At 36.5% G+C, this 18,876-nt stretch overlaps 1 protein-coding gene across 2 annotated transcripts; it reads left to right on the top strand.

The window, feature by feature from the left end:
- The first annotated feature begins 468 nt into the window (after positions 1-468).
- Positions 469-17,975, top strand: LOC139151389 (uncharacterized). 2 transcript variants are annotated; one of them, XM_070724160.1, is made up of 7 exons: positions 469-1,032; positions 2,600-2,887; positions 12,137-12,205; positions 12,773-12,871; positions 13,649-13,786; positions 14,678-14,707; positions 16,648-17,975. In XM_070724160.1, exons 1-6 carry the CDS (start codon positions 573-575, stop codon positions 14,686-14,688), a joined length of 1,065 nt encoding a protein of 354 aa, XP_070580261.1. In that variant the 5' UTR covers positions 469-572; the 3' UTR covers positions 14,689-14,707; positions 16,648-17,975. The 2 variants fall into 2 exon arrangements, with proteins under 2 accessions (XP_070580261.1, XP_070580260.1); XM_070724159.1 differs by having other exon boundaries at positions 16,645-17,975.
- The last annotated feature ends 901 nt before the right edge of the window (positions 17,976-18,876 follow it).

Raw genomic sequence — 18,876 nt, 5'->3', positions numbered from 1 at the left:
GGCTCAAAACTTGTCTTCTGGTTGGGGGTCCGACTTCCTTAACCCTAACTTAAACTCTAAACCTAACCCTACCCCTAAACCTAACCCTAACCCTAACCCTAACCACTAACCCCTAGTAGGCTATACGCAGGTCGCAGTTTGACAAATACGCAGGTCGCAGTTTTGAAGTCGCAGGTCGCATGTCGCATGTCGTGACCGGATTTCCATACGTGACCGGTCTTCCATACTGTGTGTGAAGTCGCATGTTACACAAGGTCTAAATGCCGAAGTCGCAGGTCGCATGTTCCAAACTCGCAGGACGCAGGTCGCAGTTTTGAAGTCGCAGGTCGCATATCGCATGTCGTGACCGGATTTCCATACTAAGAAGTAGAATGAAATAGAAGGAGAAATGATTTTATACTTGTAGTTGCCTGTTAAATGTTTGCCCGACAGTGAGGGCGCTGCATCTCATGAGAGTAGAAATACGAACAAACAATGCAGAGGGGTCAGGGGTGAAATATCCTGTACAAGGTTAAACAGAAATATGAAAGACGAAAGAACTGTCAAGAAGAGGAAAAACGGTTCGGCAAATTATGTCGCGTGAGTTTAAGTACGACTTTTTTGTGCTTTACGATACGAACGACAGCGAGAGTGAGAGTGTTGCGGAAGAATTCGTGAATGAAGCCGAAAAGCGATTTCAGGGCAAGAAAGGCTGCTCGCCAGATAGGGATTTCCCGATCGGAGGGTACAAGCACGATCATATACAGAACGCAGTACGGGACTCTGCCGTTACATTCGTACTGTTGCCAAGGCATTCAAACGAACAACTCCACTTTGACGGCCTGAATGCAGTCACAAGACTCCTTGAAGAAAACAAACCCGAGAACAGAAACCGATTCGCACCGATACAGCTAAACGACGAAGTTGTACTGCCAACTTACCTTCAGTCGATCAAGTGCATTAAATGGGGAAGCCAAAACTTCTGGATTCGAGTTGGACGCACACTAGCTCACCAAGCCGAGGCGTGCGAAGAACCAGATGCTACAGCCAACGGTGAGAAACTTTATCGAGGGTTTCATTCGTTAGGATTTGGGAATCAGTCCAGGTGAAATGGATAAACTTTCTTTCGCTGGCAGACGGTACATTGTGTTCCATTGGCATAGCATTTAGGTGCAAAGTATAATAATAGCTATAATTTATGTAAAGAAATCAGCAAAGAAGTAAGATATATGTTTTCTGATAGTCAGATATATAAGACACGATAGATGAAATGGATGCACACTCTTTCATTCTGGCTTTCATTCTGGCAGACAATATGTTATTTCCAGGAGGCATTGCTAGCATGTAGGTGCCAATTATAATGATAAGAGATAATTTATGCAAAGAAATTAGTTAAACACGAAGTTCACCAAGGTTAATTTTTTCATGATGTGTGCTAGCTTTGGGATCGCTTATTCTGGAAAAGCCATTTTCACCGTAGGGTCATATGGTGTTATCAGTCATAGCAAGAGTGTAAAAAAATTAATAGATTTATCATTATTATTATATCATTATCATTATCATTATTGTATACTTCCAAAAGAACCCTACTGCACTTGAATCCTGAATGACGATTAGTTTTCATGCAAAATTCACGCAGTTGTCCTACAGACCCTGTTAGAATATATTTATGATTACGAATATTCTTAATGAAAAAATAATATTTCTGTCATTATTGTACAGTTACAAATAGTACCTTACAGCACTCGAATCCTGAATGATGATCAGTATGTAGGCCTATGCCAAACTCACACAGTTGTAGCACAGACCCTCAGAAATATGGTCAATATAGTTGCAGCAATAGCATTGCAAGGTAACTTGATGCACGCGGTCAAGGTTCTAGGTAGGGTTCTTTTGGAAGTATGCAATAATGACAGAAATATATAATTTTTATGGACAGTATTCATAATGATAAATTTATTAATTTTTTTACACTCTTGCCATGACTGATAACACCTTATGACCCTATGTTTTCACCGTTCATGAGACATGATGGGCGAACTGGATGTATAGGCTTTCTTCTATTCTGGCAGACATGTGCCATGTTCTAAGTAGGTAATGCCATTGTGTATTTGTAAGTGTTATTGTAATTCCGTTAACGTAAAGAAACCGATTATTAAATGACATGTGCTGTATTACAACATGTACAAAAAACCTTGTATGGTAAGCCTGATGCACAATTGCCTTGAGAATGTGAGAGGGAAGTGACATGCTGGCATCCACATCACAGATTAAATTGTGTGCTGGCTTTAGCCTAGAGTTCATTTGGTGCATGATGCAGCAACCTTTATCATAAAGGTACAAGCGTCTTGATAATGTAATAGTCTGTGTGCTGGAATCATGTATATGCTCATTATGTTGACTTATACATGTATCCCTTTTCCTGCCAGACAGTAATAACTGTATCACTTCCCCATCAGCCAAGTCAGTAAAAAGCGGTATTGAGCCAAAACATGACGTATTTTCATCCACTTGGCTTGGTATGTTATAGCATCTTTTGTCCAAAAAAAATCAACTTTACAGTTTATGTATGGACTTGGCAGGAAAAGGGGTATATCTTATTTTTTTATCAAATTTACAGAGGCAGGAGATGCTCCTGCTGGCAATCTGGACGATGCTATTCTTGATGTAGTTGAGAATATCTCCCCAGGAGACTGTAAATTTCTTGTAAGGAGGCTCAAATTGCGGGAAGGAGATATTGAAGATGTTGTGCACAATCATCAAGGGAATGCCAAGGAGATGAAATACCAACTCTTGATGACATGGCAGGAAAGATTGGGCAAAGACGCATCACTTGATTGTTTGATCGGTGGATTGAAGGGAATAAGGAACATGCAGCTCGCTCATAATCTTGAAAGAAAGTACACTGGTGAGTTAAAACCACATCAGAATAAATTTTATTGCATGTAATATAGAAAAGACAATCTATAAAATACCAATGTAATGTTAACAGATTAACAAAGACACACGGTCATGACACTCAATGGCTTGATGCAAGAGGGATATTAAGGTAGTATGCACCTCGAAAGTAAAAGACTTAAACTTTTGCTTAAAATTTCATCAAGGAATCTTTCAACAGTTCTCTTTCGAAATCAAGAATAAAAATCGGGGGTCACCGTGCAAATTTTGGTTCTAGAGAAACAAATAACCCAAGATTTACAGATATTTCAAATTCAAAATAGCCGCCATCCCTGTGTTAACTCTATGGAGAAAAATAAAAATTTTCGAATTTCGAAAAACTAAGCCGGTGAAAAGTTTTCTTTCACCAAGAGCTTTAAAATGAACCCCCACATGTGGTATATCAGATGAAAATTGTAAAAGTTTGAGCATCCGAATGTCTGTCCCCGAGGTGTGTTCTACCTTAACTCGAATGACAAATTTCCTCAGTCTTGAGGATAAGAGGGCTGGGAAACCCTGTAACTTAAATCAGTAGGGCAAGAACCTTATACACTTTTCAACATTGCATTGTTTACTTCTATTCATTATAATCCTCTTTCTACCAGGCTCCATAGACAAACCATAGAAATAAATGCAACATGGGAGAAAGAGGCTTAAGCTTTAAGATTTTCTCGTGTGTGTGCTTTTAATTGGTAAATTAAAGGGGAAGTTCACCAAGGATTAATTTTACATATGTGGTAGCTCTGTGGTCATTTACCCAGGAAAAAACTATTTTCACCATTTATAACTCAGGCAATTTTTTACAAAAACCGATAAAAATGTTACAGGAAGTTGCCCGTGTAATTTGAATCATGGGAAAAAAGCCCCAAGCTTGGAGCTTGCATCATGTGATATGAAGGGACCATCTTCGGATGGGTATGGCCCCCACATTGTCCACTCACAGTAACACAGTAGAGAACAGCCACACAAAATCTGAAAGTAGACAGTTTTTACAAGTGAATCATCGTTATGCAAGGATACTCAGTATTAACAAAAAGCAATGAAAATACACACAGCTGGTTTAAGCATGGGTGAGTGGAAAATGCCATACCCATGGAAGATGGTCCCTTCCATATCACATTATGCAAGCTCCAAGCTTGGCGCTTTTTCCCATGATTCAAATACATGGGCAACTTCCTGTACTATTTCTATCAGTTTTTGTAAAATATCAGGCGAGTTATAAATGGCGAAAATAGCTTTTCCGGGGTAAGTGACCACAAAGCTAGCACATATGTAATCAAAGTGAGACTTAAGTGGACACCTTGGGTCATCAGTATGTATAAGGGAGATGGTGCAGTGGCAAAGAATGTGAAATTGACTAAACTTGAATAGCATAGTCACGCGACAGTGTAATCATCCCATAACTTATAGCACGATATAGACAATTGCCATCACCTCTGATTGAGACAATCTCATATTGGCTTTTTGGGGAAGACCTTCAACTCTCCATGTATAATGTCTTTGCAAGGTTTGATGCTTTTTGACTTTTCTTTTCTGTGTCATATTTGTCAGTGTATTTCTAAAATGTCAAGTTCAATTAAATATATAATGCACGTAAATATTAAATGTTTATTGTCAATGCCTTCACTATCAATGATAGTTCAAAATACTTGCATAGGTGAACTATGAAAAGCTCAGTATTTCTAGAAAGTATTCAGAAGGTACTGTAATTGGATATTTCAGAAGAGTACTTTCAGGATGTGCTTTGGAATACAATTCAGAATAACATTCAGACACTCACTATGTGAGATAATATTCTGTATATTCCAGAACAGTACTTTCAGAATGTGCTTTGGAATACAATTCAGAATAATATTCAGACACTCACTATGTGAGATAATATTCTGTATATTCTAGAACTAACAAGCTCTGCTTGTTAGTATGTATGTCAATGTCACTGTTGGATGTTGTTGTCAAATGTATGTGTACTAAGTGTGTGTATTCTGATTTATTTTATTTTTAGCTCCGCTGTCAGCGACACGGAGCTTATCAAATAGGTTGATTATCCGGCGGCGTCCGGCGGCGGCGTCCGTCATCCGTCGTTGTCCGTCAACAATTGCCTTCTCCTCTGAAACCACAAGTCCAATTGCTTTGAAATTTTATATGCAGTTCACTTGGGATGACCTCACTTCAGTTTGTTCAAATCATGGTGAAATATCATATTTGTATTTTTGGGGGCATTTTTTGGTGTTTTTGGTAAAAAAATCTTCTTCTCTGAAACTGCTCGTCCAATTGCTTTGAAATTTAAAAGGCAGTTTGCTTAGGGTGACTTAAATCAGATTTGTTCAAATGGTGGTGAAATTTGCATATTTGTATTTTTAAGGCAATTTTTGTCATTTTTGGTAAAAAATCTTTTACAGCGAACGTCAAAATGAACCGCAGACCAAGTTTGATAAGCCCCTATCAATTTCCCTCGCAATCTTCCAATATCCCTGGAAAACACCGAGGTACTTTGGTTAGTGTTGCCGATAAACAGGGCAATAAACATACAGACGCCTGCTGTGTTATCGCCATTCGATCTCCCTTCTATTTCTGGCTCCCTTTCTGGAAGAAACCATTTTGAAGCCCAAAGTGGTTGACAAGAAATGAAATAAAGCATGCGATTTTAAGACCTTTAATTGTAAAATAATTTCAAACTCGATTTTTCACAGAACTGTTTTGCATTGTTACGTGCGTCGATCCTGTTATCGTGAAGTATTTCCCGTATGCAGTCATGTCACATGACATACTTTACCCAAACTGAATAGTAAATTCCATGAGCTTGCAAAGTAAACAAATGTCAGTGTAAGAGCACATGGAATAGGCAATGGCAATGTCTCAAGTACAAGTTGAGTTCCACGGTAAAATTAGAAACATTCACACGGAACGACTGAGATACAGCCAGTTAGTATATCTAGTGAAAGACAATGTCGCTGTACTGAGTGAGGCCCTGATTTGACTCTCGGCCGGCCGGTGAACTTTTACTCCTGTTCTCCGGTATTTCATTATGACATCGTTCACAGTGCTGAGCATGCGATGTATTTCTGCGGCGATACTGATTTGGGAAACGTCTGTCAACCATTTTTCTATGATGCTCTTTCTTGCCTAAAAATCCATTGTAAGGCAAATCGACGTCGACAGAGAAAAAATATGCTCACGATTTTATGAACTGGCATACCTTGATTACATCAGGGTCTCTCTATACAGGCCCTAATGCAGTGCACATACTGATCGACAACCATAGATAAAAGACAGCAAAACTCAGCCGAATTTCCGAGATTAACTGACACAGTGTTTATATCGCTGTTTTACATCAAACTGATTACACAATCTCTGAATAAAGAAATGGCAATTGGTGAAATTTCAGCATCAAAAAAATCCCAAAACTTGACATGAGGATGTCATGTGCCGATCAACAGCATAGTGCACGTGTGAACTGGCATGCATTGACTCCATGGACTGTAGAGAGTAGAGAAACTGTCTATGATTGACTGCACGGAAAAGCAGTCTGCATCTTGTGAAAACAACAGCATAGCAGTGAAAATTGTAATAGTCACCAGTAAAAACTCTTCACAGATGAAAGGATAATTGCTTCAAACTAAGAAACTCCATGTTCAGATGATGAAAACAAACATCGTGGTCGGTTAATGACAATAAACAATGGCCGACGCAACTGTGTAATGGACTATACTATTTAGGTGATGGGGGTGGGCAGGGTCAAAGGATCGAGAAAGTACTGGGAAAACGTGTGATTTTCCTAATGATACTGTCTCGGGAACTCCAGTGTCCCATTGTTTTGTAATATATAACAAGTGTGCCATGAGCTTCGTCGAATACACTGATATCAAACAGCCATAGCTGTAAACTGGCGCAAAATGGTTTGATCCATGCAGAAGCTTGCATAGGGAGATCGAATGGAGATAGCACAGCAGGCGCACTTGTATGTTTACTGACCAAAGTACCTCGGTGTTTTCCAAGGGATATTGGAAGATTGCGAGGGAAATTGATAGGGGCTTATCAAACTTGGTCTGCGGTTCATTTTGACGTTCGCTGTAAAATCTTCTCCTTCAAAACTACTGGTCAGATAGCTTTGATATTTGGTAGATATGTCCCTAGGGATGATCTATTTCAGATTTGTTCAAATTGTGCAGAAATATGCAAATTTGCATTTTTAAGGCAATTTTTGCCATTTTTGGTCAAAAAATGTATATCTCAAAAAGTACTGGTCTGATAGTTTTGAAATTTGGTATACAGGTTTCTATAGATGAACTAAGTAATATATATTGAATTTCTGATGAAATCTGTAATTTTGTATTTTTGGGGCAATTTTTGCCATTTTTGGTCAAAAAATGTGTATTTCCAAAACTACTAATCTGATAGCTTTGAAATTTGGTATACAGGTTCCTACAGATAAACTAAATGATATTTATTGAAATAATGATGAAATCTGCAATTTTGTAATTTTGGGGCAATTTTTGCCATTTTTGGTCAAAAAATGTGTTTCTCAAAAAGTACTGGTCTGATAGCTTTGAAACTTGGTATACAGGTTCCTACAGATAAACTAAATGATATTTATGGAAATTATGATGAAATCTGCAATTTTGTAATTTTGGGGCAATTTTTGCCATTTTTGGTCAAAAAATGTGTTTCTCAAAAAGTACTGGTCTGATAGCTTTGAAATTTGGTATACAGGTTTCTACAGATAAGCTTAGTAATATATATTGAATTTCTGATGAAATCTGTAATTTTGTATTTTTGGGGCAATTTTTGCCATTTTTGGTCAAAAAATGTGTATTTCCAAAACTACTCATCTGATAGCTTTGAAATTTGGTATACAGGTTTCCATAGATGAACTAAATGATATTTATTGAAATAATGATGACATCTGCAATTTTGAATTTTAGGGCAATTTTTCTCATTTTTGGTCAAAAAATGCGTTTCTCAAAAAGTACTGGTCTAACAGCTTGAAATTTGGTATACAGGTTTCCATATATGAACTAAGTGTGATATTTGAAATTATGATGAAATCTGCAATTTTTATTTTTGGGGGCAATTGTTGCCATTTTTGGTCAGAATATTTATTCTCAAAAAAACTACTCATCAGATAGCTTTGGTTGACATGTTCTTAGGGATGATCGGATGTGATATATTCAAAGTATGATGAAATCTTCAATTTTGTATTTTTGCAGCTTATTTTAGCCACTTTTTCTGGCCACTGCATTGAGTTATCTAAGATTTCCACCTTCTTCATCAACATGTGTCAAAATAGTTATTCTGTACATAAACACAGTGGAGGTATATCGGCCGCTAGGTCGCTTGTTTTAATTAGCAGCTGCAGTACAGCCACAGTGAATACCAGTACTGCAAAAGAAAGAAAAATATGCCGGAGATAGGTTGTCACTAAAATGATTTAAATTTCATATTAAATATTTTGATTTTACATTCAATGCACATTATGCATTTCCTCTGCAAACAACATTCTCCCAATACCCACTGTAAAACTAAAATCAGATGGGATTCTTGATCAGTGTCATTATTCTAATTTCAGCACAGATTTGTGCAATTCTGACATATAAATCCAATAGGAAACTAATACACCATTATCAGTTGATGTTTCAATTGCAGCTGGACTGCACAAAATTTACAATCTTTGTACAAAGTACCAACTATGTTATCATCACCACAAATATATGCATCTGAAATATCATCAGAATAATTTGCAAATTGTTCAGAAATTTTAGAACACTGCTAAACAAATATGGACTAAAGAAATAAAAAAATACACACTAAAGATGGGCTAAATTATTGAAATGAAATAACATACCAGTAATAAATATGCATATGTTGAAACAAACTGTGGACTACACTTCATTTTTCAACATTTTAAACTGAAATGTTTAGCCATAATTTGAACGCCACACTATGACACAGAGGGTGAATTTTAAAATTCGTTTTACAACCGAATGAAATTCATCGACCGTCATATCTTGAACACAGAAATGCCTTGCTATATATTGTGAATATTTCCGGTGGCGATAGCCCACTGTCCGTGCACCGCCGTACAATGGTCGGAAAGAAAAATGCGCCAGTTACATTTTGCAACACATGGGTTATAAACATTTGATAATTGTTGTTTATTTAGAAGTGTTAAATGTCTTTTGGCAAGTTTCACGATATCAGTGAAAATACAAGATATAGTAATTTACTAAAGTGAAACCAGGAGGGTCATTTGTTTTCAGACTCGGTATGCTAAAATGAAAATATATATCCTAGTTTGAACCATGTAAACACCACATTTCGCTTACTCCGCTATGTCCGTGACGGCACAACCTTACAGGGGCCACGACTCGTACTCCACAAATGTTACGATGCCCAAAACAACCAAAAATTCTCGCAAATCGGGGTTGAACTTTCAGTTTCCACTATAAGAATCATTTCAATCGAAGTGTGGTAGAAATCAGGGGAACGGTTGTTTTTAATGCACGCCCAAGCCCTAATTGTAAAACAATGGCGTCGTCATCACGCGACTAACATTTTTCGAATGAACTCCGTGAATATTGAAAACACGATTACAGTCGATCCCTCGTAAATTTAGATACTCTTTTTAAACTAGACCATAATTAGGGCCCATACTGTATACTCGATGTGTGGTGAGATGTTGCCACACGTTTTGACACGACTTATCAGTGACGTGCTTTGGATAACCTTCGAGGCCATTTCTTTCCACACACAGCTTCTCACCTCTCATTCACTCACAGATATTATCGGTACACGCAAAGTTAATACATGCTCTAAATACGGATACAAAAATAAACCTCTTACCGAATGTCGTACTGGCTCCACTGTGTGACTGTAGATAGACGTAGCAGGAACTGAATCTCGTAGCGACACACAGAAAGTATGGCTGCTCGATGCATGAGAGCTAGGTGAGCGAGGTTGAACAGTTGAACTCAGTTCAGATTCGTTTCGGATTGGGTTTCGGATTCGAATAACAGAGAATAGTTTTATTTCCAGCTTATGTTATTATTTTTTCGAAGGATTGTTATGTTATTATTTTTTCGAAGGATATGATAGCTACTGATACACAAGGAGATATTTTAACTAGATCACCCTACTCAGTAGCATGTATTTCATGACATAAATGTTTCGCACATAATCATAATTTATACAGTTTAAAAAACAAAACACTTTAGGCAGTAGAGTAAGAAACTATAGTGCATGAATACACCAGACAAAACTGCTGAAAAATTAGTCAAAAGTTACAACTTTTGAGCAATTATGGGCATTATACAGTTTGGACTATTCAAGCTAACAGTACTTCGCACAATACAATGAAATACATTCAATGCAATCTTTATTATACAACATATTAAGTGATAGTTTAGTCCGGGAGTTTAGTATGGTACATTCAAAATGAAATCTATGGAGAACAACATCAATCAAAACATCAAAGTATTACAGCACATTAGCATCATACCATGTGACACACATTGTGACATATAAATATAAATATTTTTGTAAATGTCATTTCCTTGCTCGACTCTTCCTTTCAATTTCAAATTAAAGTGCTTTGAAGTTTTCTGTAATTTCTATTTTTTGACTATTTTAATTGTGAACATACGCACACAATTTATACTTTAAAATATGCACAACATATGGCAGCAGTTATTCCAGTAAAAACTTACTTTGACGACAAGTATTTATCTTTGCATACGAAGTACTGCGGACTATTTTATTTCACTGGAATTTATTTTAGCTGAAAACAGATTGCTTGTGTCTAATTTTCACTTCGTCTAGTCTGATTGGATTTTATTATAGCTGAAAAAAAGTCCAGCGAAAGTAACGAAAATAAATTCCAAGTGAAAATAAAGTATTCCACAGTATAACTTAATCGGCTGAAAATATAAAATTTCTTTCAGTCACTCGAATCCGAAACCGATTCCGAAACCGAATCTGAAACAGAGTCTAACTAAAGCATCGTAAGGCCTTACTGGTTCTGACCACTAGATGGCGCCGCAAACACAACTTTACGAACCCCTTACTGCTAACGTACACTCCTATGAGAAAACCCACTATACACATTTTTATTTTATTGAAAAAAAATAATCACACATAAAACAGTATTCATGGTGTAGCATTATTTTAAAAATAATTGTTTCTTAACTATGATGTTTCTACAAGCTGATAAAAGTATAGCCATCACATTTGCTTAAGAAGTTCTTGAGTATACTGGTAGTCTTATTAGAAAAATTCATTAAATATGCAAATTAGAATTAATTAACCAAACTTACTAAACTTTTACCATAGTTATGCTATAGGGTAATTAAGTATGTGTACAGTCACATCAAATTTGGTTCAATATTTCTTGAGATATAGCCCTATGGCAAAAAAGTCATAAAATATGCAAATGAGCAATTAATTAATAAGCCACACCCACCAAAATCTAATCAGATCTAAGTCTCATCATGATAATACCAAATACCAAATTGCATGACATTGGACCTAAGGGTTCTTAAGTTATGAGTGGAACAAAATCTGTCTACGGACGGACAGACAGACGGATGGACGGATGGACGGACAGACAGACACACACACAGACATTGTGGCGACAAAGGACACCTTTGGTGCTTCGCACCACGGTGTCCAAAAATCATCCTTGGTGAACTTCCCCTTTAAAATCCTAAAAAAATGCCCTTTTTACAAAAATCGTGAGTGTTGTCCACCCTTGCACTGAGCTATTGAAGTGCAATATATTCAGTTGTGTAACCTTGGCAACCCTTGATATGACCTTCAAAAGTTGCTCAAAATACTTTCTTTTGTCTTGTATCAAGACTAAAATTTGACAAATTACAAATTCCATAGAAAATATTTGTAGCAAACTATTTTGTTTGTGACAAGTACAGTACATGGGCATTAAACACTTCATTTTGTGTCCATGGTGCCATCATGTCTTCATCTCAGCAACGCGTAGCTGCTATAGATACATCAGTGGTGGCAAAGAATAGTGTATATTTGCAAGTAAGGCTTTCTGATCATACATGTACAGTGCTTTGATGAAACCTCATTGGCCCTGACAATGTGAAGTCTTTACATACACAATATTTAAGGGATGAAATTGTCACACAGTACTTTGCTGTATATTTATTTAAATTTGTAAATTTTCTTCTTTTACTGTGACCATCGGCTCGTCCCCAACATAAAGAGAAAGAGCCTCAACAAACCATTGCACCAGCAAAGAAAAATCAACAAATACCCGCGGCATCAGTCACAGGTGAGCATACACAATGGCAGGCCAGGTAATTACAAACATCTAAAAAGCAGCTCCTCACGATAGCATGATATAAACATGCATGGTATACCGGTAGTATGATAATGGAGAACATAATAGATGTCTATCTGATTATCTAAACTTCATATGGCAACAATTGCTCTATTTCTGTGTTTTTTTGGTACTTTTTTGCAAAGCTGAATCTTCTGTTGCTCTTTGCCTGACAATATACCCCAACGAATTCAATGCAGGAACTGCACACACTAGGTAATGAATAAAGTACAGTGAGGCACAGACTTTGTGAAAAATTCTAACTTACAACTGCACCTTGGATATCACATTGTGTACATGCCTGTATAATGCTAAACTCGTCCACTATCTTCCACAGTAGCATTGATGTTACTCAGCTGGTTTAACATTAAGCCTTGATTTAAATATGATTAGCCAGGGTTCCTGTTATATATACCGGTAGTTCCTTCTGTGCATTTCGAATGGTAGTTTTCCAGAATGACAACCATAGATTATTTCCTTTTCTTATTGCATTGACATAATAAATTCAACCATTTCCAGATCATGGCCGTGTGAATGGCCAGCCAGATCCATTAAATGCCGCACAGGTTGACCCTATTATAGAAAATCCCCCATCTGCAGGTCAAGTCAACAACACAGGTAGGTAACAGAGGACAAACCAGTAATGGAACAATCTCAGATTGTCTCATAAGCTCAGCAAACAAAATGAATTCATTTAGATCAAATTTTCCTTGTGAGAATGACATAATGGGTGAAATTTGGAATGTTCAAAATTTTTACTGCAAAAAAATTAAACAGTTATTTAGTGTTGATTTTCCTTTATACTGCATTTTTTTTTCTTTTTGTCTTTATATTTGTGATTAGACCAAAATTTTATTAAGGTGGTAAACAAAAATGTTTGACCAGACATTAGTTTCTAGTTACTGGTGCCATTGTGTAAGTTGAAGTATTCTATTATCATTTCTGACTATTTACCACATTTGACTGAGGATGATAAGGATACAACACCTTCATCATCTGCACGTTCCTTCACTAGGCAGTGTGACTTAACCCTTTCACCACCATGGTTTGTCCCAAATCCATTGTTTTCTATGGTAAAGTTGGACCTGCATACAGGGAACTGGGGGTGAAAGGGTTAAAAAACATGGACGTGAATGAAGGCAAGCAGACACGAGGATGTCTTCAAATTTTACATCATAATTTTCCATGAAATTGAGGTTATAAAAGATACCATTGTTATGAGTGACACATGAAGCTATCGGCGCAGAGTAAAACGGACTCTGGGGTTTTGGGTGCAAATTTTCCATTAAAACAATTCTTGCTGTTACAAAGAATCAGTCTTTGCTGTTGCCAATATGACATCATCAGTATTGTGAACCCTCATTGTTTTTGCCTTTCTCATTTTCACATGATCAGCCTCACAATCCTCTCGAAGGCGTGCACCAGAGCAAAACCCACCACCTAATGCAGAACATAGGGAACATGGGAAGGCTTCCACTTGTGAAGAATGCACGAAAGAGGCAAAGGCCAGTAATAAACAAAAGTGCTGCTGTTGTAAGTAGATTATTTCTTACCTCTATCACAAGTTACAGCTTTTTTTGTGTTTTTCAAAGATTTTTTGCAATGTTATTACAAGTTCTGACAGAGAGAAAAAGGTTTGATGCCGGTCTTGCTATTCATCCATTAACTTTCCGATCAGTTTATATATTGTTTTTACAAGGATGCGTCATTGTATGCTTCTCTTTGAATCCCATCAATGTGCAGTGTTGCATAGCACTTCATAGATTTCCAGGAATACATCACAAAATGACATACACTAAAACGGAGATGGTGACTTTGTTAAGGCAAACCTTTTGATATGAACCAACATGATTTTCCTCAGGTTTTCTGCTTTGTACTTGATCCCTGACGACTATCTGAGTTTTCAGTTATCATTGACTGGAAATACTTTCTGTGTCCATTAATCGCAACTCTTACTTTGTTCCAAATTTTGCATTGAAGTCACATTCATTATCTGTGGCTTCAAAGTCAGGACAAGATGGCCAGATGACCAATTTCAAAACTATCATGCACAGCATGCATTCATGTGATTTTCTGTACAGTTATCACATTTTAAAAATAAAATAGAATCTTGTAGGAATATACCAGTAAGTCCATTTATTATGGTGATCATGGCAGTAGTTTTGCAACTCAAAAATTCCCTTTGTTACCAACAAGATGATGGCTTTCCATAGTGGCTCCACTGTAAATTGGTAAATGAGTAGTTCTGTTTACAATTTGTTCTACTTGTGAGTGAAATGGCTTGGGTCCAGTGTCTTTATAAATCAGGTCATTCTGTTCACTTGGTAAAATAGTCGTCATATGTCACTTATGAAAAGTTACAGTCTATCACACACTTTGAAAAGAAAAAGCCCATCAAACTTCATTTCTTGCTTCTTTTTTCAGGTATTCTTTGAAATATGGCACACAGCTTGGGTGAGTACCATTACCATCTTCTATTGGATTGTATGTTACAAGCAAGTGACTTCAGAGTGACTTAAAAAAAAATTGGGAAATTGTTTTGGATATGATGTACAATTCTAGTGGCAGAGAAAACACTGGCTTGTGCTATGCTGTGACCTGAAATGATCATAATGTGAATTAATATGTAATCAGTTTTAATGATAGTTTAATGCTGACATCCCGCATTATCAATTGGGTTTTGTGCACAGGCAAAAAAAAACATGGAGTCAGTCACTCAAATTTTTGACCACATTTGAAAGATTAAATGTGAATAGAGTATATAACTGACTGCAATCTTCATTCAGGGAGAGGCAAGGAGTGAATCAGCACTGCTCCCATTCAAAGCAATTACTCACAAATCACAGATCAAGTTGTCCTTGCTTTATGATACAGAAGCTTGCAATTCTGATGCAAGATATTTTGAAGATTTTTCAAGCCAAGTGTGACTTTGTTGCTGGGCTGTTTGCTTTCATCCAATGTCATCTTTAGAAGCCCATAAGCCATATAATAATAATAGTAATAATACTTTTTATTTTTCTATACCATAAACCCTTTCACCACCATGGTTTGTCCCAAATCTATTGTTTTCTATGGTAAAGTTGGACCTGTATACATGGAACTGGGGGTGAAAGGGTTAATCCATAAAATGCTCTAAACAGTTCACAAATGTAAAAAAATAAACAAACCCTTGACACTAAAAACAGGCACAGGAAAATTTTTAAAAATCTTAAAAAGACAATTAATTCAAAGCTTTGTGGAAAAGATGCGTTTTTAGCTGTATGCTTCTTTGGCAACACAAACTGTTTGAATACTCTGGCATCCAAGTGGTGTATGTCTAGGTGTATTGATTGTTCAGCTGATATACTATGAAAGTGAGTTCATCTATGAGGGAGCTGTTTCTGATCAAGCCAAGGAATAAGAATATTGACAACCATTTCGAAATTCACATTTTCATTGTGATACAATACATATACTGTTATGTAAAAATATAATGCTAAACAAAAACACCACAATGGGGGAATTGTTTCGACAATGTAAAGCCATAAATTAACACGATTGCTTGTGGCCTAGCCAGATGATAACATTTGCCACAGTAACAACATATGAACTCAACTGTAGTTATGTACACTGAGCACACATGGGCCTGATAGTTTAGTACAGGTATAATGTGAGGAATCACAAGTCTTTTCAGCTAACTATGTTAAACTTTAAGGTAGAATGTACCCTGGGGACAGATATTTGGACTCTAAAACTTTTTCAACTCGTTTCTGATCTACCACTTGTGGGGTTCAATTTGAAGCTCTTCGAATATGAAAACTTTCATTGTCTTAGTTTTTTTGAAAATCCAAAAACTGTATTTTTCTCAATAGAATTAACACAGAGATGGTGGCGATTTCAAATTTCAAATACCAGTAAATCTTGGATAATTTGTCTCTCTGATATCAAAATTTACATGGTGACCACTGATTTTTTTCCGTGATTTTGAAAGTGAATGGTTGAAAGATTCCTAGAGGAAATTTTGAGCAAAAGTTTACGTCGTTTACTTTTGAGGCGCTTACCTGTGTTTCCTCTGGCTTCTGAAATTTTTTAGTAAATTTACGAATTGGGTATTGAAACTTTTCGTAAATTTTGAAATTCATAAGTAAACTTAACCGTTCCAATACGGAATATCATTCAATCAAATTCAAATTAAGTACAACATGTGCTTAGACAGAACTATTTTGAGGTTTGGGGGCCTTCAGCTCTCAATCAACTAGCTGCTTCCTTGCATTCGTATATTTACAAATCAACAATGAAAACAATTAGTAAATCATCTAAAAAATTAGTAATTTTACGAATTTGAGAGTGGCAGAGGAAATACAGCTTACTAAACCACACATTTTTCTTCCTTTTTTTATACTCTTTATCAGAAGCAAATGATGGAATTGACGACATGGCACAACTGGAAGTCTTGAAATCAAGTCTTTTTCAAAGCATCAACTCTGCCCATTACATGTGTACTCCCTGGATCATGAGATGTTTACTTTGAAGAAAGCGGCGTACCCAATATTTCTTGGACTGCCAGGTGCTTAACTCATTGTAAAGAAAAACATTGCTACATATTCTCAATGTGTGGGCTCACATTGTCATGAAACTTGTTTTGATAATATTAGTTTTCAAGAACCTTCTCTTGAGCAATCATGTTTAAGATTTGTCTGAAGGCTACATATGAAATTTTGCCCATTGTTACGTGTACGTCTGATCTCATACAGAGATCCAAGATCCAGACTGTTGACAGTTGTTGCTACCATTTAGGCACTTTGACTATGCTCAGTAGTGGCGTAACATTTCCCTTACAGAAAGGCACTCCGACCTCATACCTTTGGCACTTGACCATGCACTCCTTAACAATAAATGCTATACTGCCAGTCATCATGATACAATTATAATTAGCATGAGGGACAGATAATAGTCTACCCAGGGTCATATCTTTGTAATATAACTTACGTGCCACAGCTAGATTTCCTACATGGATCTAGAAGATCAGCTAGCCCTCTTAAGGAATATTATGTCATACATTTAGTCAAAGAAAAGTTATACAGCTCCCATTAACCTTGTAGAAGGCAATCTATAGCCTTTTTACTATTTTAAAACACTTCTATTCAAATGAAGTCCATCCATAGTATCAGAACCTCCCCCTCTGTATGAATGACCTTCATTAGTGGGGAAAGTTTTGTTATCTCACACACAGACTTCCAAAATCATGGTTGTAAAAATAAATTCACAACAGTTTAAGAAGAGTGATGATGATAATGAACTTTTCATTCCAATTTACCACAAAACCAGCTCAACATATAGCTCTCTCACAAACTCAAATTAGAAGCATGTCCCTCATTACATATATTTTAAATCCATTGTTAAAAACAATGAAATAATTTGTGTGTCACGTTGTAAAATACATTTTAGTGAAAATGTGTCGACAAGTGTCTTAATGTATTTTGATATTTCTTAACATTTCTTCATATACAGTCTGTACAACATGACGTAAACATGTTTTTCTTCCTTGCAAAATTATGTATGATCTTGAAATGTGATCTGTTGCAACTGATGCAATTTTTACTTTTTTTACTCCAATGAGATGTTTGATAAACAGACAGTTCAGACATGGAAGAATTCTTCAATAACTGTAGACTACAGTTTGAACTTGTACTGTATATACAGAATTTTCAGTGATATAATAGTAATAAAACTTAATATTGTACATCTCCAGTGTCAATGTTTAGGTTATGGACCATCGTTTAAAGGGACGTATTCCTCGACTTAGTACACCTATTATTCTATGTGTACATGTATACCAATCTAATTCACACCTTGCAAGTCTTTGTGTTTGATTGAATTTTAAATTAGTTGAAACAATTTACTCTCTGTTTAATCTCTTTGGAATTGCCTTTGTAACGATTTTGGAAATATGGACGGGAAAATGAGGAAAAATCCTTAGAAATCCACACATGCAAATTTTAGGCCAATTTGAATAACTCGTGAGTGTGGCCATCCCTGGGGCATCTTGTCAGCCAAGTTGTGTTCATCAAGGCAAGGACCCTTCCTTAAACAACCCTTCATTCAACAGGCCTATAAATCTAGGCCTGTCAAGGTTGACCTGACTATGCAAATCAGTCTGACACTAAGCTGGTGCAATGAGACCTATGTTTATATCATTCTCGTTGTATCATTCCAAAATTACATCATCAAAAACTGATAAATTTGTCTCTCTATGACTGTTAGCAAATTAACCTTCTACGTTCAGTCACTGCTACAACATACCCAGGCAGCTGTTAAGTTAATTGTTTGTAACATGAAAAAATCTCTAACTAATGTCTGATAAGTAAGCAGCTTTGAAGAAATCACCCCATGGGGAGGCCAGGAAGGGAAGTTCCCCCCTCCCTTGTTGCTGAACTTTGGAAATGTAATTTTGAAATAGTGTTGGTGTCATTTTGTGACATGTTCAACACTTAATGATAAGTTAATCACATCTTAGCTCCACAAGCTTGGCCACAAGTTTGAAGTTGTACATCAAACATACATATGTTTACATTTTTACAAACAATAAACCTTCCCAATATCCTCCAACCGAGAGAAGCAACAAAGGCAAGCATATAAAATAC

This window comes from Ptychodera flava, chromosome 15, assembly GCF_041260155.1.
Source record: "Ptychodera flava strain L36383 chromosome 15, AS_Pfla_20210202, whole genome shotgun sequence".
NCBI classification, from domain to species: domain Eukaryota; kingdom Metazoa; phylum Hemichordata; class Enteropneusta; family Ptychoderidae; genus Ptychodera; species Ptychodera flava.
Note: the sequence above shows the minus strand (reverse complement) of the source record. Positions and strands in the feature narration are given on the sequence as shown.